Source organism: Balaenoptera ricei, chromosome 8 (genome assembly GCF_028023285.1).
Source record: "Balaenoptera ricei isolate mBalRic1 chromosome 8, mBalRic1.hap2, whole genome shotgun sequence".
Classification (NCBI taxonomy): Eukaryota; Metazoa; Chordata; class Mammalia; order Artiodactyla; family Balaenopteridae; genus Balaenoptera; species Balaenoptera ricei.
In genome coordinates, this window is record NC_082646.1 from 46,617,059 (window position 1) to 46,635,466 (window position 18,408).

The 18,408-nt window shown below is 34.8% G+C and overlaps 1 protein-coding gene across 3 annotated transcripts in view; it reads left to right on the forward strand.

The window, feature by feature from the left end:
• The window catches only part of NOX4 (NADPH oxidase 4), a 143,539-nt gene that overhangs the window by 35,997 nt on the left and 89,134 nt on the right, over positions 1 to 18,408 (forward strand). For all 3 annotated transcript variants that reach the window (XM_059929414.1, XM_059929413.1, XM_059929415.1), the window contains 2 exons: positions 4,926 to 4,998; positions 6,944 to 7,024. In XM_059929414.1, the coding sequence (XP_059785397.1) occupies positions 4,926 to 4,998; positions 6,944 to 7,024 (154 nt within the window). The remainder of the gene's footprint in view (positions 1 to 4,925; positions 4,999 to 6,943; positions 7,025 to 18,408) is intronic.

Here is an 18,408-nt window from a genome sequence, read left to right on the forward strand (position 1 = left end):
CTACCTACCTTTTACCTACCCTCTTACTATCTTTTTCTCACCTGGTCAACTCTTGCCTATCCTTTAAGCCTCAGTTGACATGCCTATCATGCACAGATTTCTGCCAAATTTCACTAAGTAGAGCTGGTCTCTTCTTGCCCTGGGTCCCTAAAGATACATAGTGAAAATACTATGAATAATTTATTTCCTTGCATATACTGTAGAATAATTATTACCTTACATATACTGTGTTTTCCACTCAAAGGTGAGCTTCTCCAGGGTGGAAAAGGGATGCCCGTAGGGCATGCAAAGAAAATATTTTGTGTGGCATTTCTGTCAATACAAACAACTTGAATTATCCAAAATCAGCATGTCAGCATCACTTTAGTGGCCTAGTTCCATAAAATTTCATGAAAGAAGTACTGTGCTTGCCATCAGGAGCCATCTACTTCACAGGGACACAGACCCCCCTAAGTATGAGGCTAGAGCTCATCAGGCATCTGGTCAACCCCACTGAATAGTAGCAAGTGAGAGAGCAAAGCAGAATCTAAGGATGGTAATGGGATGAGTGACACTGTTCACTTAGTCCAACTTTGAATTCACTTAGTCCAACTTTGTGTTATGAATACATCTCTGACTGAGTCTATTTCACAGCTCTCTGAATATTGTCAGGCACAATACCTAGGAAGAATAAAGTTCCTGATGAAGAAATGCATGCATGTTTTTAGATGTTCTGATGATAAAGCATATTTTCTATTAGTTGATATAGTTCTTGAATTTTAATTTGTTTAATGTTACATAGAGTCTTCTCTCTCTCTGTCTTTAAAAGTTTTTCCATGTAACCTAGGCCTAAGAAATAAGGTTGTCTTGTAGAAAATAAAGCCTGTGGCAGCACAAGTGACATAAAATATGGGATTTAGACTCACTAAATAAGAAATGTTAAAGACATTTCAATTAAGAATTTATAGAATAAAGTAAGTTTAATAGATTGAATTTTTCAAACATTTTATAATGCTTACTACATATCTCCAAATTTGGTAGTACTTGTATGATGAGAATAAAATGCACAGTATCTAATTTTAATTAGAAAACCCCTCACAAACAAATACAATTATGTCTCCAATTATGTTCATAAAAACAGGATAATGAATACAAGATGGTATATTTCTGGCTATATCTGGGTATGGATGAAAATGATCTTTCAGTTTCATCTAGAAATGGCAATATAGTGCAATTATTCATTTGAAGGGCTACTAATTAATTAACCTAATATGCGTAGACAAAAGAGTAATAAGAGTAAACATAACAAGCATGTTTTTTCCTAAGGAAACAAATATAGGTTTTGCTTCATAACTTGAAGACTGAGAGTTCGCAGTGTACTTCACTTTGGCAAGCAACTTTCCCCAGTGAGCTTAGACTAGCGCAATAATTTCTAACCTGTGCTTCCTGACTCTTGGAATATGTGTGGTAATAGAGGCTAATTTATTGGGACTTGGCTGCGCTGTCGTCCAGCGCTAGGTTAGGATGCCCTTTGATGTACCTCGAAAACACTCAATGCTTAGCATTCTTTCAGCACTTAATACCCTATGTTGTAGTTGCCCGCTTACCCTGTCTCCCACACTGGACTGGGATTTCTTTTAGAGCAGGATTCATTTTTTCCTCTAGCACTTAACAGTACAGTACAGATGCCTAGAAAATATTCACTGAATGGATAAAAGTCATTTATTTTTAAACTCTACTACTTGTTGCATAGATATTCTCTACAACATTCCAGATAATTGGTTGGCCAACCTGTTCGTTTAATTCCAGTAAAGAAAACCATAGCTTTTTTTTTTTTTTTTTACTGAAGTATAGTTAATTTACAATGTTATGTTAGTTTCAAGTAGACAACGAAGTGATCCAGTTATACATATGTATACACGTATATTCTTTTTCAGATTCTTTTCCATCATAGGTTATTACAAGATATTGAGTATAGTTCTTTGTGCTCTACAATAGGTCCTTGTTGTTTACCTATTTTATTCAATATATATATAGTAGTGTGTATATGTTGATCCCAAACCCCTAATTTATCTCCCCCCCAGAATCCCCTTTGGTTTTTAAGTTACCCACCCCACCCTTTTTTTTTGACCACCATAATTGCAATTTTTTTTTCATTGCTAATTATAAGTCAGTTTTTCTTCTTCATCGCTCTGAAGTCTGTTACTCTATAAATTACAAACTCTGTTCCTTTTGTACTTCTGGGAGACAGAAGGGAAAAATGAATTCTTTAGATAAAAAAGTTAACTTCATAAATCTGAAAGAACCTTAAGAAGCATTGAAATGATCCTCAGTTTACAGGTGAGATTCAGTGAGCTAGGGGTTTGGCCTAAGGGACACTAACAGGACCGCAATCCCAGAATATACATACATACCCCAGGCTGTCTGGGGCCTCTACTTCATGTTGAATTCAAATGACTGAGGTCAACTATTTCACCCTCTCTAAGTCTTTCCTTTCCATGTTCTGCTCTAAAAGGTGTGCTCTAGTTAAATGTTTGAGGAAGTATCTGTTCATCTTTACACTGGTTTCTTGACTTTAGTACTTCTCAGAAGCTTTACATTAATGTGCCCTGTGATTCTTCAAGGAATGGTTATAACCTTTTTGAGTAATATAAATTAATACCTCAAGGAATTAATGTTTAGATAATACCCTTTGGAAATTATAACTTTGTTCTAAACATACTCCGTTTTCTCAGGTGCCCTGATGAAATGATTTGCAGACATTCTGTAACTAATCTTGGCATGTTCAGGACTACATAGGAAACCTTGTGTGTAGACACAGTAGACATTCATGAAGCCTCAATAAAATTACTGGAAAGGCCTCTCCAACCACAAATTTTACATTTTAGTGAAATTAGTTGAAGCCAGAGAGACAGACCTCTTTTTTTTTCTTTATATTTATTCAGTTACAGTTGAAGCACTCTGAATTATACATATGTAAAGCATGCTACTTGATTGGTTTTGATATATGTGTACACATGTGAAACCATGATCAAAATCAAGATAACAAATATGTCCATCATTCTGTCCTGCTCTCTACGCCTCCTAACTACAGATCTGCTTTCTATCACTAAAGAATGCTCTGAATTTTCTAGAATGTTGTATAAAAGAAATCCTAGAGCTTATGTTTTTTCAGGTTTTTTTGGTGGGGGAGGGCAGTCTGGCTTTTTTCACTAAGTCTAATAAATTTTGTGATTCTTCTGTGTTGTCATGTATGCATAGGTATGTATCAGCGGTTCTTTTCTTTTTAAACTGCTGGTTAGTTTTCCAGGTACAGATAAACAATTATTTATCCATTCATCTGTTGATGGAAATTTGAATTGTTTACAGGCCTTGAGTATTAAAAATAAAGTGGTTATGCACATTTTTGAACGAGTTTGGGGTGGATATATGTTTGTGTTTTGGGGGGGTAAATTCTTGGGAGTGGAAAGGCTTGGTCATTTTGTAGGCATGCTATTCTTTTTAAACAGTATTTTTCTGTGCTATTCGTCCTTTCGTGTGAACTAGTGTAGTTATCTTGCTCTTCTCTTACCCCCTAGGAAGTAAGTACTCACCTGGGGCAATGGGAAAGGGAGTACCCTACGAAAGAAGTGTAGAGAAGAGATGATTTGGATTAGGCACATCTGGGAAAGGCAAGGATTGTTAGGCTTCCAAATCTGTGTATTGGGAAGAGTGAAAGGAGAGCATACTCCAGTATTAAGTTCCAGAGACCAACTGCCTTATTTCTCATGTGTCCCTTTACAAGTGGAAACTTGTTTCTATTGTACTGGGATTTCTGATGTTATTTTCCAATGGTTCTAAACCCTCTGTGATCCTAATGGTGCACATCACTGTTGCTCTTATATTGTCCCCAGCTTGTTTGCTTCTGCTGGTGGCTTACAGTCCCTGATGGTCCTTCTGTTTCATAGGTGGTTCCTTGTCAAGAAGAAGAGTGGGGGGATGTCTATACTTTTGGAGGCAGAATTGTTTCAATACCTTTTCTGCAAAGATTTAAGATGGAATCTCTCAGCTAGGTCATTTAGTACTTATTGTTGCTTGTATGATTATAAGAGTAAATAAAGGTGACTTACAGACAGAATATTTTATTTGGTAGTAATAAGATAATAAGAAATGAGGCTATTGTGATTTTCACTCTTTGATAAAGCATATCACCTATTCATCTTGGACATGCTGTATGAGCTAACACTAGATTTGTAGCAATCTATTATGTCAGTATTAATATTGAAAATTGACATGTTTGCACACTTTAAAAAATGTTATGTACTATCAGAAGCACTGATTTCAAAATGTTTTCCATTCTGAGGGGAAATAAGCCTGCAAGTGTTCTTAAAACATCAACACTGTAACTTTTTTCTTCAAATTCACCATTGTTTGTTCTACACTCGAAGTTGCAGTTTTTAGAAAGGTTCACGTTTTGTTTATTTTTTCTTGAAAATTATTCTAGATAGTGAAGCCCAAAAGAAATTATTTGACATTGAAACTGAAGGAGCTACTAGTTTCCTTAAAGCGGGGAGGTGAGAGTAAGGAGGGTTTAGTACTATGGTGGAGAAAACCAAAACAACAAGGGAGTTGAATGTCAACCCTGTCCTGTTGTATTAATTACTGACTTTTGTTATAGTATGTACCTATAAAAGTATGCACATATTCACCATTCTGAGTAGAATATTTGAAAACACCAAAATGGACTCTTCTGTTAAAGGTGGAAAAGACTCTGCTTTGTCCTAAGTACCTTGAAACTTATGCTAATTCAAAAAAGGCTTTTTTAAGAGGGAACATACAAGGAGACATACAATTTGAATTGGGCTTCCCACAGATCAGCCTAGTACTTTGAATTTTAAGGTAATAACTTTTTGTACATTTTTTCTCAGCATGACTTAAGTTAAACATACTTATGTACATTTTTATAGTTCCTGGCCTGACAGGGGTCTGCATGGTATTGGTGCTATTCCTGATGATTACAGCTTCGACATATGCAATACGGTGAGTGTCAGAGCCATTATTTTGATGTTTCTTGGTCAGATTATTTAGACTTCCTTAAGATTATCTTCATTTTCATATGTAGGAAATGTCTTGATTAACCCGAATGTTTAGCCAATGCAATATTCTGGTTATTGGACTGTTCTGTGTAACTAAGAGGGAAATAGAGAGGCATTTCTAGATATCATTTCCTGTTTTTGAAAAATCTCTTTCTTTCAGTCAAATATTCTGGGTTGTAAGGAATTGTGTATGGAGACTTTCCAAATACATGTTCCAAAGTGGAATAAAAGGGGGCGGGGTGTGGCTTACTAAATATTAAAATGATTATGCTTCAGTAACTTAAAACAGGATAGGGAATTACTATATTGTACACCTGAAACTAATATAATATTGTAAGTCAACTATACTTCAATGGAAAAAAAACAACCAGAATAGGACTTACTTGCAAAAAATGACCAAGACGTTGAACTAAATGATAGTAGACAGAAAGTGCTGTAAAAGACTTAGCTATATGTAAGAACCTGCTAAATAATAAAGGTGCCATTACAAACTTATGAGGAAAGTAAGGCTTAAGTGAATTAAATTCTAGATAAATTACAGAGTTTACTGTAAAAAATTATACCACTAAAGATTTAGAAGAAACTTTAAGTGGATATTTATCAGCTCTCATAATGGACAAGGAAAAATATAGGAAATATTTGGCTACCTAAAAATATGAAAACTAAAACTCCTGAATGTCAATATACATTATAAAAATTGAAAAATAAACATGCTATTGTGAAAATTATTACACTCATATGGAAGTAGTACATTCTTAAATTTGAATAGTTTAACCACAGCAATTGAGAAATATACTATAGAAATGGGTAATTATTATGAACAGATAAGTCACAGAAGAATACAAAGTGAGTAACACAAAAATGAAATAATACCTAATTCCACTTATACAAAATACTGAAGATGTATAAAGTGGAGTCTGGGTTTGGGGAAACAGGCCCTCCTGCACTATGATTGGGTTCGTAATTTATAAACATGTTTCAGAGAGCAATAGGTAGTGTGTATCAAAAGCCTTACAAAATGTGTGTCCTCTGATGTCATAATTCTACTTCTAGAAATTTAGATTCAAAAAGAATCAGATCTGTGCAAAAAGGCATACGTTACAAGGATGCTAATAATCTTGTTTATGATAGCAAAAACTGTGACCCATGTAAATGTGACTCTATTGGCTCTTGCCTAAATTGGGGGTTCCTAAAGTTTCTAGGGGTTGTTATCAGAATCATCTAAGCTTTTACGAATACCTGCCCACCACCCACAAGATTCTAATACATAAATATCTACTGAGATATATGAAATAAAATAACTGTTAGTCTTTTTACTTATCTCAAACATTCTAGGTTGTGTTTATTATACCCATTCCTCTTCAGACTCTTTGTCCTTCCCCAGGACAATAACACAAAGTGTTACTTTAAAGTTATACACTGTCCAGGAAGATAAGAGAAAATTTTAATGAACACTTATTTAGTTTATCTTCATCTGAGTTTCCTTTGAACTACTTTCAAAATATATATTGGGATAGAAACATTGGTTGTCTTAGAAGTCATTTGCAAATTGAGAATATTGATAAAAAGGACAGCAGAAGTACGTATTAACAGACTATTGCCTGCACCTTCGCCTTACATCATAATAACTTTAATATAAACAGCTGATTTTAATTCTTTCTGTGTATCTTTATTTGAAATACAAAGAACCTTCAAAATGATAAAGCGTTACTTATAATTTTTGTCAGTTCTCTCTGCAGTGGTATGTTAATACTTTGATATTAATAGATAAATCTCAGACGAACTCACATTTTAACTTTCAGTTGTGACATGTATTTGAAAGGATGCACGATATTTTTAGTGAGATGGAGTGTAAAGTGGAATTGAAATTAAGTTATTTGTTTTTTCAGAGTTTCTAACTATGACATCTTCTGGTACACTCATAATCTCTTCTTGGTCTTCTACATGCTGCTGATGTTACATGTATCAGGGTAAGTTTAAAAAAGTGTTTTTAAAGCTATGTGTGCCTAAAAATGGGGTAATAAAAGAGAAATCTATAGAAATTTTCATAGGAAATGGTAAAATTATTTGGTTACTTGGAACTGAGGGTAGTGTCAAGAGTGGAATAAATAGTTCTATTTTCGACATAGCATGTTTTAACAAAACTAGCATAAAAGTATATTAAAATGGAAAGACAGAGTTACTTCTCCCTCAGTGTTGTAGTTTTTAAAGCCCCCTATAGTTATATCCTGATAAGCCCTAAAAGAAAGTGAGTAGGAACTGAAGAACTTCAAGAAGATATTTAGTGTTTGAATTTTCAGGAATTTATTATGTCTTGCTGCTGCAGAGTTTCTAACAGTGGAGTTACCAGTTTAGTAATATTTGCAGAGACAGCCAAAGATTTATAAGACCCAAAGACAAGGATCTGTCAAAAACACCAGAAAATCACAAAGGGAAGAGAGATAGCATCCCAAGTTGTTACAAAGGATTTACCCCAAATACTCTGAAAAGTATGTGGACCCAAGCAGTATACTCAAATGTATGGCGCTAAAATAATTCATTAGGTCAGAGGTTGTAAATAAATAATATATTTTTGTGTATGTATATGTCTGCATGATTACAGAGTGGACCTGTGGTTTCGTCTTGACACTCACACTAATATGACACAATAGGCTATTGTCTGGCATCAGGTTCACTTGGTTTAGTAGAAGGATACAGGACAGGAAACATGGAATGTCAACAGGATAATGTCAGGTGCTTCGTCAGTAGGGCTCCCTCTAGATGCACAGTGACCATTTTCCACCTTCTCTCCCTTACCTTGCATGTAGTAACTCAGTTTTAAGATGAGGAGACCATATGGATACACAAGGACTACCTTGCCTTGGGAAGGCTCATGCCCCACAGGAACCAGTCTCTTGGTAACAGTCCAAGTCTCCTCAAGGGATGCCCCCAGTTGCTAGAACACACTGCATCTGGAGGCTGAGGTCACTCAGTATCCTCCAGGTCCAGGTGCTTTCCATCAATAATAATCAATGCTGGCTGGTAACACAGCTGGCACTCCCTGTTTATCTTAACTCAAAATGTTTCCAGGGAAACAGTATTTGGAGAAAAGTTCAGACCTGCTGTTAATTTTTTCTTCAGAATGTTTTATAATGTACTTTGTCAGTACAGTAAATCTTATCCATAAATTATATATTTATTTCAAGGTGCATGTTCAAAATGTTGTCCCCCCAGTTTTGGAGGCCATTGATTTAGACATCAGTATTATGTGGATCTCTGTCTCCTACGTCTCGGTTCAATTTGTTCTGTATCATGGTTCTAGAACATATAATTGTAGAGCATTAGACACATGGCCACACATAATCCCGACTTCCAGCTAGCCATGGCTGCCACACAGGGAAGAGGGCCACAGTCAGTGGAACCTCTGGGTTCTGTTCTTTTCCCTTTGTGGGGCTAACACATTCTGTAGAGCATTAGGACACCGAGAAAGCCCTTGGTAGAGAAAATCTGCTTTATATTCTGTTCTTTAAATGGCTTGCATGCCTGTCCAGGGCTATTATCATAAAAATAGACTAGGAGTAAACAGATGTGCTACTAATGATAATACTAAATTAAAACATTTGCAAAGTGCTTACTATATGCCAAGCATAAATTCAAAATGATTTAGATGATTTATATTATTAAAGGATTATAGTTTTATAAGGATAAATAATATTGTTAAACCCTTTTTGTGGGTGGGAAAACAGATTTAGAGAGAGTACATAATTTGCTAAAGTTTGCTTAACTGATGTATCCTGGATTGAAATCCAGGCATTCTGACTCAAAAACTTATATTGTTATACTTTTTTTTTGAGAGTTCAGTACTTCTAAGAATTTGGTCTTAAGTTTTTTTAAAAAGGTTAATATCTTGATTTATCTGGAATTGTTCTCTCTTCCTCTCTCTCTCTCTAGCTATAACACATGAGAGAAAAATATAATAATTTGTTAGTATAATTAGTTATGCATTCTTTTGCCTTTATGTTGTACTAAATTAAAACTGAGAAAATCTGTTTCTTTGTAATTCAAAGTGGAGTTATTTTTCAAAGTTTCAGGAGTTCTAACAGGCTTCTGAAGGTAAAGAGAGTATTAAGAGTCCTTTCTCCATTTTTTTGGAAATAAAAGAAGGTATATTTAAAATTTGATTTTACTTCTGTAGAACAGGGGTCATAAACAGAAAGTGACTTTATTTTATGTAAAGAAATAACCAAAGACATCAACAGAATGAGTTAAATATAATCACTCTATTATACCAACTGAATTAATAGTCCTTTACATATGATTGATAAAAATGAAGAAAACAATTATTAAAATACTGAAATAACTGTTGTGCAACAAATATACAATACTCTAAGCATTCTATAGTGCACATTTTTTATAAAGTTTAATTTTTTAAATTGAAGTATAATTGGCAAATGAAATTGCATATATTTAAAGTGTACAAGTGAATTAACACATCTATCATTTCACATAGTTTCCTCTTTTTTTTTTTTCTGGTGTGAACTTTTGAGATCTACTCTCTTAGCAAATTTCAAGTATACAATACCGTATTATTAACTGTAGTCACCATGCTGTACACTAGATCCTTAGAACTTATTCATCTTATAATTAAAAGTTTGTAACTCTATGAAGTTTAATTTTTAATAAAGCTACATAGATTATTACTGATAAATCTTACAGCTTTCTTAAAATGGAACATTTCTCAAAATGTTCCTTTTTATCTTTAAAGTATCTATCTACAAGTAAATCTATTGAAGCTATTATTTGTGCCAATGTAGAAGACTTAGACATATCTTTATTTATGAAATACCTTGATAATGTCATTCTCTAGCTTTTGGTTATACAAATAAAGTGCAGCTATTCAAAACAAGCTTCTTGAATTTATATTGAGATTTCTGTTAAACGGTATGCTTTAGGTTTGAACAGAAAAGCACTATTTGTTGGGCATTTGCTTCTTTCTCTATCAATGTGGTAAGTACTATAATAAGGTATGAAAGAACGATATAATATATGATACTTAGTCTCCCAGAATTAGTAATTGGTTTGACATTAAAAAAAAAGAGTTGAAAGAGCTAAAGACAATTTTAAACTGCATATTTTCCAAGTGTGAACATATTTTATTTTCAAGAATTCTGGTAGCCTAGAGAATTGAAGGATCAACGTGGGCTAGAAATTTTAGAAAATTTTTGACTTCAACAGTGAAGCAGTTTGAAATTGTCGACTGGTTTCCTTATATAAGCAGACTTCTGTAGTAAGGAGGAACAATTTCTTCATATGATTTTCTAAAGTCAATTTTATTTTTATAGAATCTCAAACTTTGAAGGAAGCTCAAAAGATGATTTTGACCAAGAATCTTTGAGTCTCCCTACAATATGTCTAAGTAAATATATAACTGTGAAAAGCCCGTTATGTATTTGGAAATCTCTCACTTTCACAAAGTCATTTCTCTTTTGAAACAATCTATTTTACTTTAATTTCTACCCAATGATTTAAAAGTCTGTGACTCTGGAGGCCATAGAAATTGAGTTCTTCTCCTTCTTTAAATTCTGTTCCTCTGTTACTTTCTCCTTTGAATAAATTAATAGTTAATATTCATTGAGTACTTATCTTACTAATGGTTGATTTCATTAAGTCCTCCCAACAACTCTGGTAAAATTTGCTGTTATTATTATTATTATTATTATCATTATCATTATTATCTTTCCCATTGTCCAGGTGAGAGAACAGGGGCACTGAGAGGTGAAAAAACTTGCTGAAAGTCATGGCTAGTAAATAGAAGAGCTTGGGTTTGAACCCAGGTGTCAGATTCCAGAGCCCACATTCCTAACCAGTAAATCAAACTGGCTACAGTTTGGCATGGCTTCCCTGTATCTCTTTCAAATCTGGAAACCAAAATTAAATACGGTGTTCTTGGGGTATGCAATCTATATTGGCAAAGTGGAAGTCTTACCTTCTTTGCTCAAAATATTACAACTCAGTATTATTTAGGATCCAATTATCATGTTCCACGATTATGCATGCCTTTAGCTTAACCTAGTTTTCATTCCTATTACCTATGTTTTAGGTTTTTTTCATTAGTATAAGCAATTGTATTGCATGGCACCCTAAAAAACCCACATTTCATATATGCTAAATTCAGATGTTCTATCAGTGTTCAAATAGATCTTTAAAATACATTAATTTTGGAAAAAAAATAAAATAAAATAAAATAAAATAAAATACATTAATTTTGGGCTTCCCTGGTGGCGCAGTGGTTGAGAATCCGCCTGCCAATGCAGGGGACACGGGTTCGAGCCCTGGTCTGGGAAGATCCCACTATGCCACGGAGCAACTGGGCCCGTGAGCCACAATTACTGAACTTGCGCGTCTGGAGCCTGTGCTCCGCAACAAGAGAGGCCGTGATAGTGAGAGGCCCGCGCACTGCGATGAAGAGTGGCCCCCTCTTGCCCCAACTAGAGAAAGCCCTCGCACAGAAACAAAGACCCAACACAGCCATAAATAAAATTAATTAATTAATTATTTAATTAATTTTAAAAAAAATTAAATTTTTTTTTTTCCTAGGAGGTCAGTATAACATGGCAATTAAGAGCTACATCACTTAATAGCTGTATGACCTTGCCAGATAATTTGCCCTTTCTTTTTCATCTATTTTATGGGATTAATAATAAAATATTTATATCATAGGGTTGTCTCGTGTTTAAGTGAATGCAGCAATGTAGGCAGAATATAGATATACTCAATAAATGTTAGCAGGAAAAAAATTATACTAGTACTAATACTAATAACTGTGTAAGGAAGAAACTCCACATTTAATTTGTTGAAGAATCGTTTTTGTTTTGATAAAGACACTGCACTTTTGAAGAGCCCAGATTTTCCTATCAGCAAAGTAATTTGATAAACATATAATGAAAACTGCTTAGCAGATCAAAAGAATGATCCTAAAGGGCAACAGTTTTTATAATGTTGTTAGGTCTCAAAGGTTAAACTGATTTTAATGATAAAGGTTTATTTTGGGATTTGCAAGACAAGCCTTCCCCTGAGGAATTTTTTTCTGATTTTTAATACACCTTTCTAGGAGATTGCCATTTGTACACTGTACTGAAGATATTTCAATTCAGAAGACATTCAGAAAAAATTTTTAAAAGCCAAAAATGTTTCCTCTTTCCAGACATGAATGTAACTGTCCGTTTCTTTCTTCATTTTCATTTGAAAAACTCATCAGGAGGCGAGATATACTGCCATTCTCACTTACTGATAAAAGGGTATTGGAGGGAAAAGCAATTATGAATGTCACAGAGTCTCAGCCCAGAGCCTAAGCCCACTCCTTTGAAAGGCATGTGGAGGGAAAGCATCGTAAATGAGATTTGACACCCTAGCCTTTCAATTTTAAGACAGTCAACACTCCCACTGGCTTTAGCTCTCCGAAGTGTTGCGTGGGTAGTAATTGTATTTTATTTTTTATTTACATAAGAGAGGAAATATAATGTGAGAATTCTGGGAAAGAAAGGGGGAAGGTCCTTCTCAAATGTGTAGATGGCAGTGAGAGCCAAACAATAGTGAATAACTGAGCCAGCTGGACTTCCCAGACTATATTTTGTTACAAAAATGAGACCTGGATTATTCTTTTAAACAGAGCTTTCTGCCATTTGGGACTACTGCTGGCAAGAGTTCGTTGTAGAGCATGATTTATATTCTGCTTGAATCATTTTTTTTCAGAGAATTTAAAAGGAATGGTTTTCTAGGTGCGTGTTTCTAACAACATTTGTTCTTTAAACCCGAGGAACACAGTGAGCCTCCTTTGTCAACAATGACAATGAACCAGAGGTGCTGTCAGCTTCATAGGTATTGAAACTCAAGAAATTAACCCGAGGTAGACAAATACTTATGAGATTAGGCTTATTGTGTTGGTTTATCTTCCCTCTACTATGCCCTTAGGAGGAGAAAATTAAGAATATACTCTTGGGGGATGGAGGTATTTATGCAATATAGTTAAGTGTTAGAAGTTGCCGATTCCCAAGAATCTTCTCTTTTAGAAGCACTTGTACTGAGGGCTCCTTTTACCCACACTGATGTGGAAGGAGGAGGGGCTTGTGGGATTTTCCTACTGGGGAGAGGCACCAGCTCTTCTTAGAATGTCAAATGGAAACTTGGTGAAGCCAAGGGAAAGGAAGGCCCAGAAGCTAGGACTGTTTCTTACTTATCTTCATCAGTGGAATTCCTTTCATCATCGATCCTAAGTCATCATTCACTCAGTGTTTGCTGGATTACGTGGAACTGTATTAATTGGCTTTTAATTAGGAATGTGTTATTCTTCTAGGCCCTTCCAATTTTCCTCAAATATTAAAGTATTGCAGATAGCAATAAAAATAATCTGTGTATTTATTTAAATGTAACTTGGATTACCATTTTGGGCCTGTCACTTACATTTAGTGTTATCTAGGTAATAAGTTATTTTGGCAACTGGAATATCAATTCCTGTGCCTGAAGAATTAACTTTTAAGTCTTAACTATTTTCGCTGTATTGTAGACTGGCACATTTTTGCTGGAGATTTTTGTGTGCTTCTGTGGCTAAAAATTCTTTGGATCATGGAGGAAAATTTTTCATCTCTTTTTATTTGTCTTCTTTCACTTTTTTGGTTTTTTAATTTTTTACTTAAAATATATAGGGTGAATAAAATTCCTGAGGAATTAAGTCTTTGTTATGTGGAATTCAAATCCCCCTCCCATAATATTTACATATCCTCCATATGTTAATAAATATAGTGTTCTATACAACTATTATCTTTAGACATGTATGTGTTTTTTCCCATTTCTAATTTCCCATTCATAGGATTAATTTTCCTTCTTGTGTAAAAAATGATTTTTCTATGTAATAATTCCTGACTGGAGTCTTATGATTTATTTATTTTTGGTGATATTTTATCCTGAAAGCCAGGTAGGGGTGGGAATTGAGATCGTGGGATATTTTCTCCCATAAGGATGCCATTTGTACAGATAGAGATGTGTAGTATATTTGAAGCATTTTCATGTAAATGAATTACTTTATGCTATAAGCTATACTTATTAATGAATTTTTAATCTTCTAAACTGTGAGTTAACTTTCTCCCCACTTTGAGGATAGAGGTAGTGAGCTTCAGCCTAAATACTTTCTCAGATAATTTTAACCTCAGTTTTTCTCCTGGGACCTTATTTATAATAACAAGTGGTTCTGGCTAGAGGTACAGGGTGAGAAAGTTGGGGAGGAAGGAGAAAGAACTAGAGCTAAATTTATTGTAAGAAATATTTTCAGTACATTAGTGTTTTTTCTGAAATATGGAGCAATCATTTTCTCTCCCACTGCCCTTTTAGTAAAGCCTGAAAGCAGAGGAAATAGTAACAAATATTAGATGCTTACATATTTTTTCCTTCCCAAGAGATCAAAGTCCTTTCCTTTATATACCTGTGAAGTAGAGGGTAATAGGCACTGTCTCTCTCTTTCAGCTGAGAAAACATATTAAAATGACCTATTTTACTTCACACACTTAGGGAAGGTTGGGATCTTGATCCTATGTCCTTAGACTCCAAGGCTTTGTTTTGCCAGCTGCATAGTGTCTGTGGCAGGGTGCTTAATTGCAGGGCTCACTGCAAAATGAAAACACGCGGCCCTTTGATAGAAAATTATTAAGCATTTCAAGATGATGGCAACAGAGCATTGAACCAATTACAGTGCCTTTCTAAGATCAGGGTCCCGTGAGAGCACACAGGTCACACACCCATGGTGCTGGCCCTGTCTGTGTGGCCCAGTCTCGTACCTTGGGCATCACCACCAGCAAGAGCTAGACACGATACGTACTCCAGTCAAACTGCAGGTTGCGAGTACACTCAGGTATCTGTAGCAAGAGCCCAGCAAAGAATGCAGAGGCAAGTATCTGGCAAGAATCTGGCTAGACCCGACAAAGTGGGGGTGAGAGTAGAAGCTTTGGTTGGATGGGTATCCGATGCTTAGGGTTTCCCTGAGGCACGCTGGATCCTTAGTTTAGGAAAGCACTCTATTTCTAGACGCTGCTAACAGATAGCCTTGACTCTCTCGATGACTTGTCTACCTAGGTTAGGATGGGCTCAGGTTCAGGGCAGGGCTGAGATCTCAAGTTGGACTTTGCGGTACTCAAGGGTGAAGAGGGATGCTGTAAGTTGCAGACCTATTTAATGCTATTCCCTGCGAAGTTGAATGAACACACATGGTTTATTTTACTAAATGCCATTTGCTAAAGTCTAGACATCTTTATTGAAATTAGAATGAGTTCAAACTAACTTCTGTGTTTGTTAAAACCGGATGACTCCTCAATCACGTGTTTCCAAAATAACCACAACAAAAAATTGTTTATATACTTCTAGCCATTTATTAATCCATTCAGTGAATATTTATCGAACACTTGTTACAGATTATAGGCACTGTTCTAGACACCGGAAAAATAGAGGCACAGGACAAATCTTTGATCTTAAGTAGTGTATATTCTAGCGGATTCCTCAGAATCCAGTGAATTCCAGTGGGTTTTGCAATATTGAATTTGGATGTATTTTCTTAAGCTCTTTTTTTGTACTTGAAGCAAAGTAAAAAGAATGGTCAGAAACAAGTTGTTATATTTTTTCTGTAAAGAAAAGAAATATTTTGTATGTTATAGAATACAAGGTAAAAAATAGATTCCTCATGGGACAAGGATTTTTTTCTCCACTTTAAAAAAGGATTAAAATCACCACAAATATAAAGGTCTCATAAGCGACACTGCATTTGTTAGAAATTTGTAACTTGCAGTTAAAGTAGAGATGATTTTGTGATTCTCTTTTTGGCAGGCATAGTGTTTTGTAATATTTAACTTTTGCCGTAAAAAGTTCTTATGATTTCTATGTTTTAACCTGGTAGGATTTATTCTGTGTACTATATTATTTTCTATGACTTTGTCACAGCCAGGCATTAAAATATAGTAGTATAACTATAATGCCTAGGGAGGAAAAAAGGAAAGAAAGAAAGAAACCTATTTTGTGGAAACACTGTTGAGTGTTGAAAGCACATCTTGAAATCCTTATGAGTGCAAAAACAGTAGTGTCCACAACCATGTGTTTTGATACACCATAAAATCCTTGATCTCTCATGATTGAAGAACGCTAGACATTCCGGAGATACTTCAAAATCTCTCTTTTAGAACATAATGCAATATACCTAAAATAAATTAGTAGTAAGTGTTCCTATTCCCACATAGGCCATGTGCCTCCTTCCCCAACCCCCTGCCACATCACTGTCTTAACTTGGCAATATTCTCTGCTTACCATTCACTAACATCTTTTTCTATTTTTTTCACTTTCAAATGATTTTTCATTTAATTATGAAAGGTACAACAATATAAGAATGTTCCCTTTATTTTAACTTTTAGATGCACTTGCTGTATTCAAACAAATTATGTAGTTATTATTTGCTTTTAAAATCAATTCACTAGAAACGCACTGAAGACTTACTACACGCAAGAAACTTGCTGGAGGGCTGATGAGATTTGGCAGTGAGTGTGGTTATAAGGGGGATATATAAATGCACAAGATATTATCCCTTCTACTAATTTGGGAATAAACAATGTGCTTTTGTTCATACTACTCCCTCATATTGGAATGCCATTTCCCTAGTCTCTAACATTAGAATCTCCACATCCTTCAGTTGCTTCCCCGTGAAGCCCTTTCCAGAATGTCATAATCAGAGTTCATCATCTCTATGTATTCTCCAGGGGTCACTATACATCTATATAGCATTACTCATTTTGGTTTTTAGTTGTTGTTTTTGCTTTCATGCCTAGTTATACCCATTAAAGTCGTGCTATTCAATTTAGATTGATTACAATGAAATAATATGAAAAATTCCATTTTTTGCCTGCACTACCACGTTTCAATTGCTCAATAGCCACATGTGGCCCATGGCTGGACAGCACAGATTTAGACCATTTCCACCACCACAGAAAGTTCTGTTGGATAGGAGTGCACTAAATTCTAAGCTTCTTAAAGACAGAGGCCATATCATTTAAATTAATAAGTTTCAAAACTTAAATAATAATAAATGTGAAATAGGTATATCTCAGTGGTGATGTGGGGCAAGGAAGAAGATCAGGATTATTTGTCAGATAGATACAGCTGTGCATTATTTAAAGTGTTAATTAAAGTGGGCTCTGTTGTACTTGAAAAGATTGCATTAAAGTCTAAAGAAAGACAAGTCTATTATGTTTGCTGAAATAAATATAAGTACTAGGGATTCAAAGAAATCACAAAGACCACATGTAATATTGAACTCAGTTTTAACAAATGTGGTTACAGTGAAGTAATTGGATTAAAAAGATGATATCTGATTTTTATCTATCAATCTAATATCTATAATATCTAATATACATTCCTATTCAAAATTCTTCAGAGTAAAATTATTTTATGGACTTGAAATATAATTTTTAAAGAAATATTATATTCTAGGGTTGCAAATTCTAAGAATTTCTTCAGTAGTACCAAAGAAATTTCTAAAACTTCTAAAAAGTTCTGCACCAGTACTAAAAAAGTTTTATTTTTTACTAGTACAATGAAAAAGTAAGTTACTGCATTTATTTGAACTTGAAAAATAACATAAAATTATTGGTTTGGTAGAAATATACTACCTCCTTTTCCAGATATATAACCATGTAGAGCCATAAAGTTTATTCATTCATTGCACACATTGGCCTTCAATTTCAGAATATTGTTCATAAGTAGAATGGGAAATCTGCAGGGAGAGCAGGTCTAGTACCTGGGAAGGTGCATGGCCTTTGTACTCTCTGACTTGGCTACTGACTGACAGTGTGGTCTTGGGCAGATTACTTAACAGTTCTGAATGTTTTCACTCATTCTGAGATGGGGCTACCGACCTTTACCACATAAATGTATTATGAAGTTTGTGGAAATAGCTATTGAAACATCAAGTACCTGTCTGGCATGTGCTACCTATCCTTCCAATACTGAGTTCAATACCTGCCAGTGTCCTTCCTTTTGAACCCGTCAGTATGTTTACCACCTAATTTATCCAAAACACCCAGAGATTCCATGCTTGGTTTTTTTCTGATGAATGATATTTTTTGTTTCTTATCATTGTTTGCCCGTAGATCTTTTCTCTCTTATCCATGTTTCTTCAACGGCAACAATTACAATCTGAGACAAAGAAAAGACCATTTTAATGGGCATAGACAAAGGTAACCTATGCCATTAAGCTTGATAATAGCTTAAAATAACATAAAACTCTCAAAATTAAAAGGGATTTTAGAATATTATATGCTATTTTATATACCAAGAACGGCAACATTGT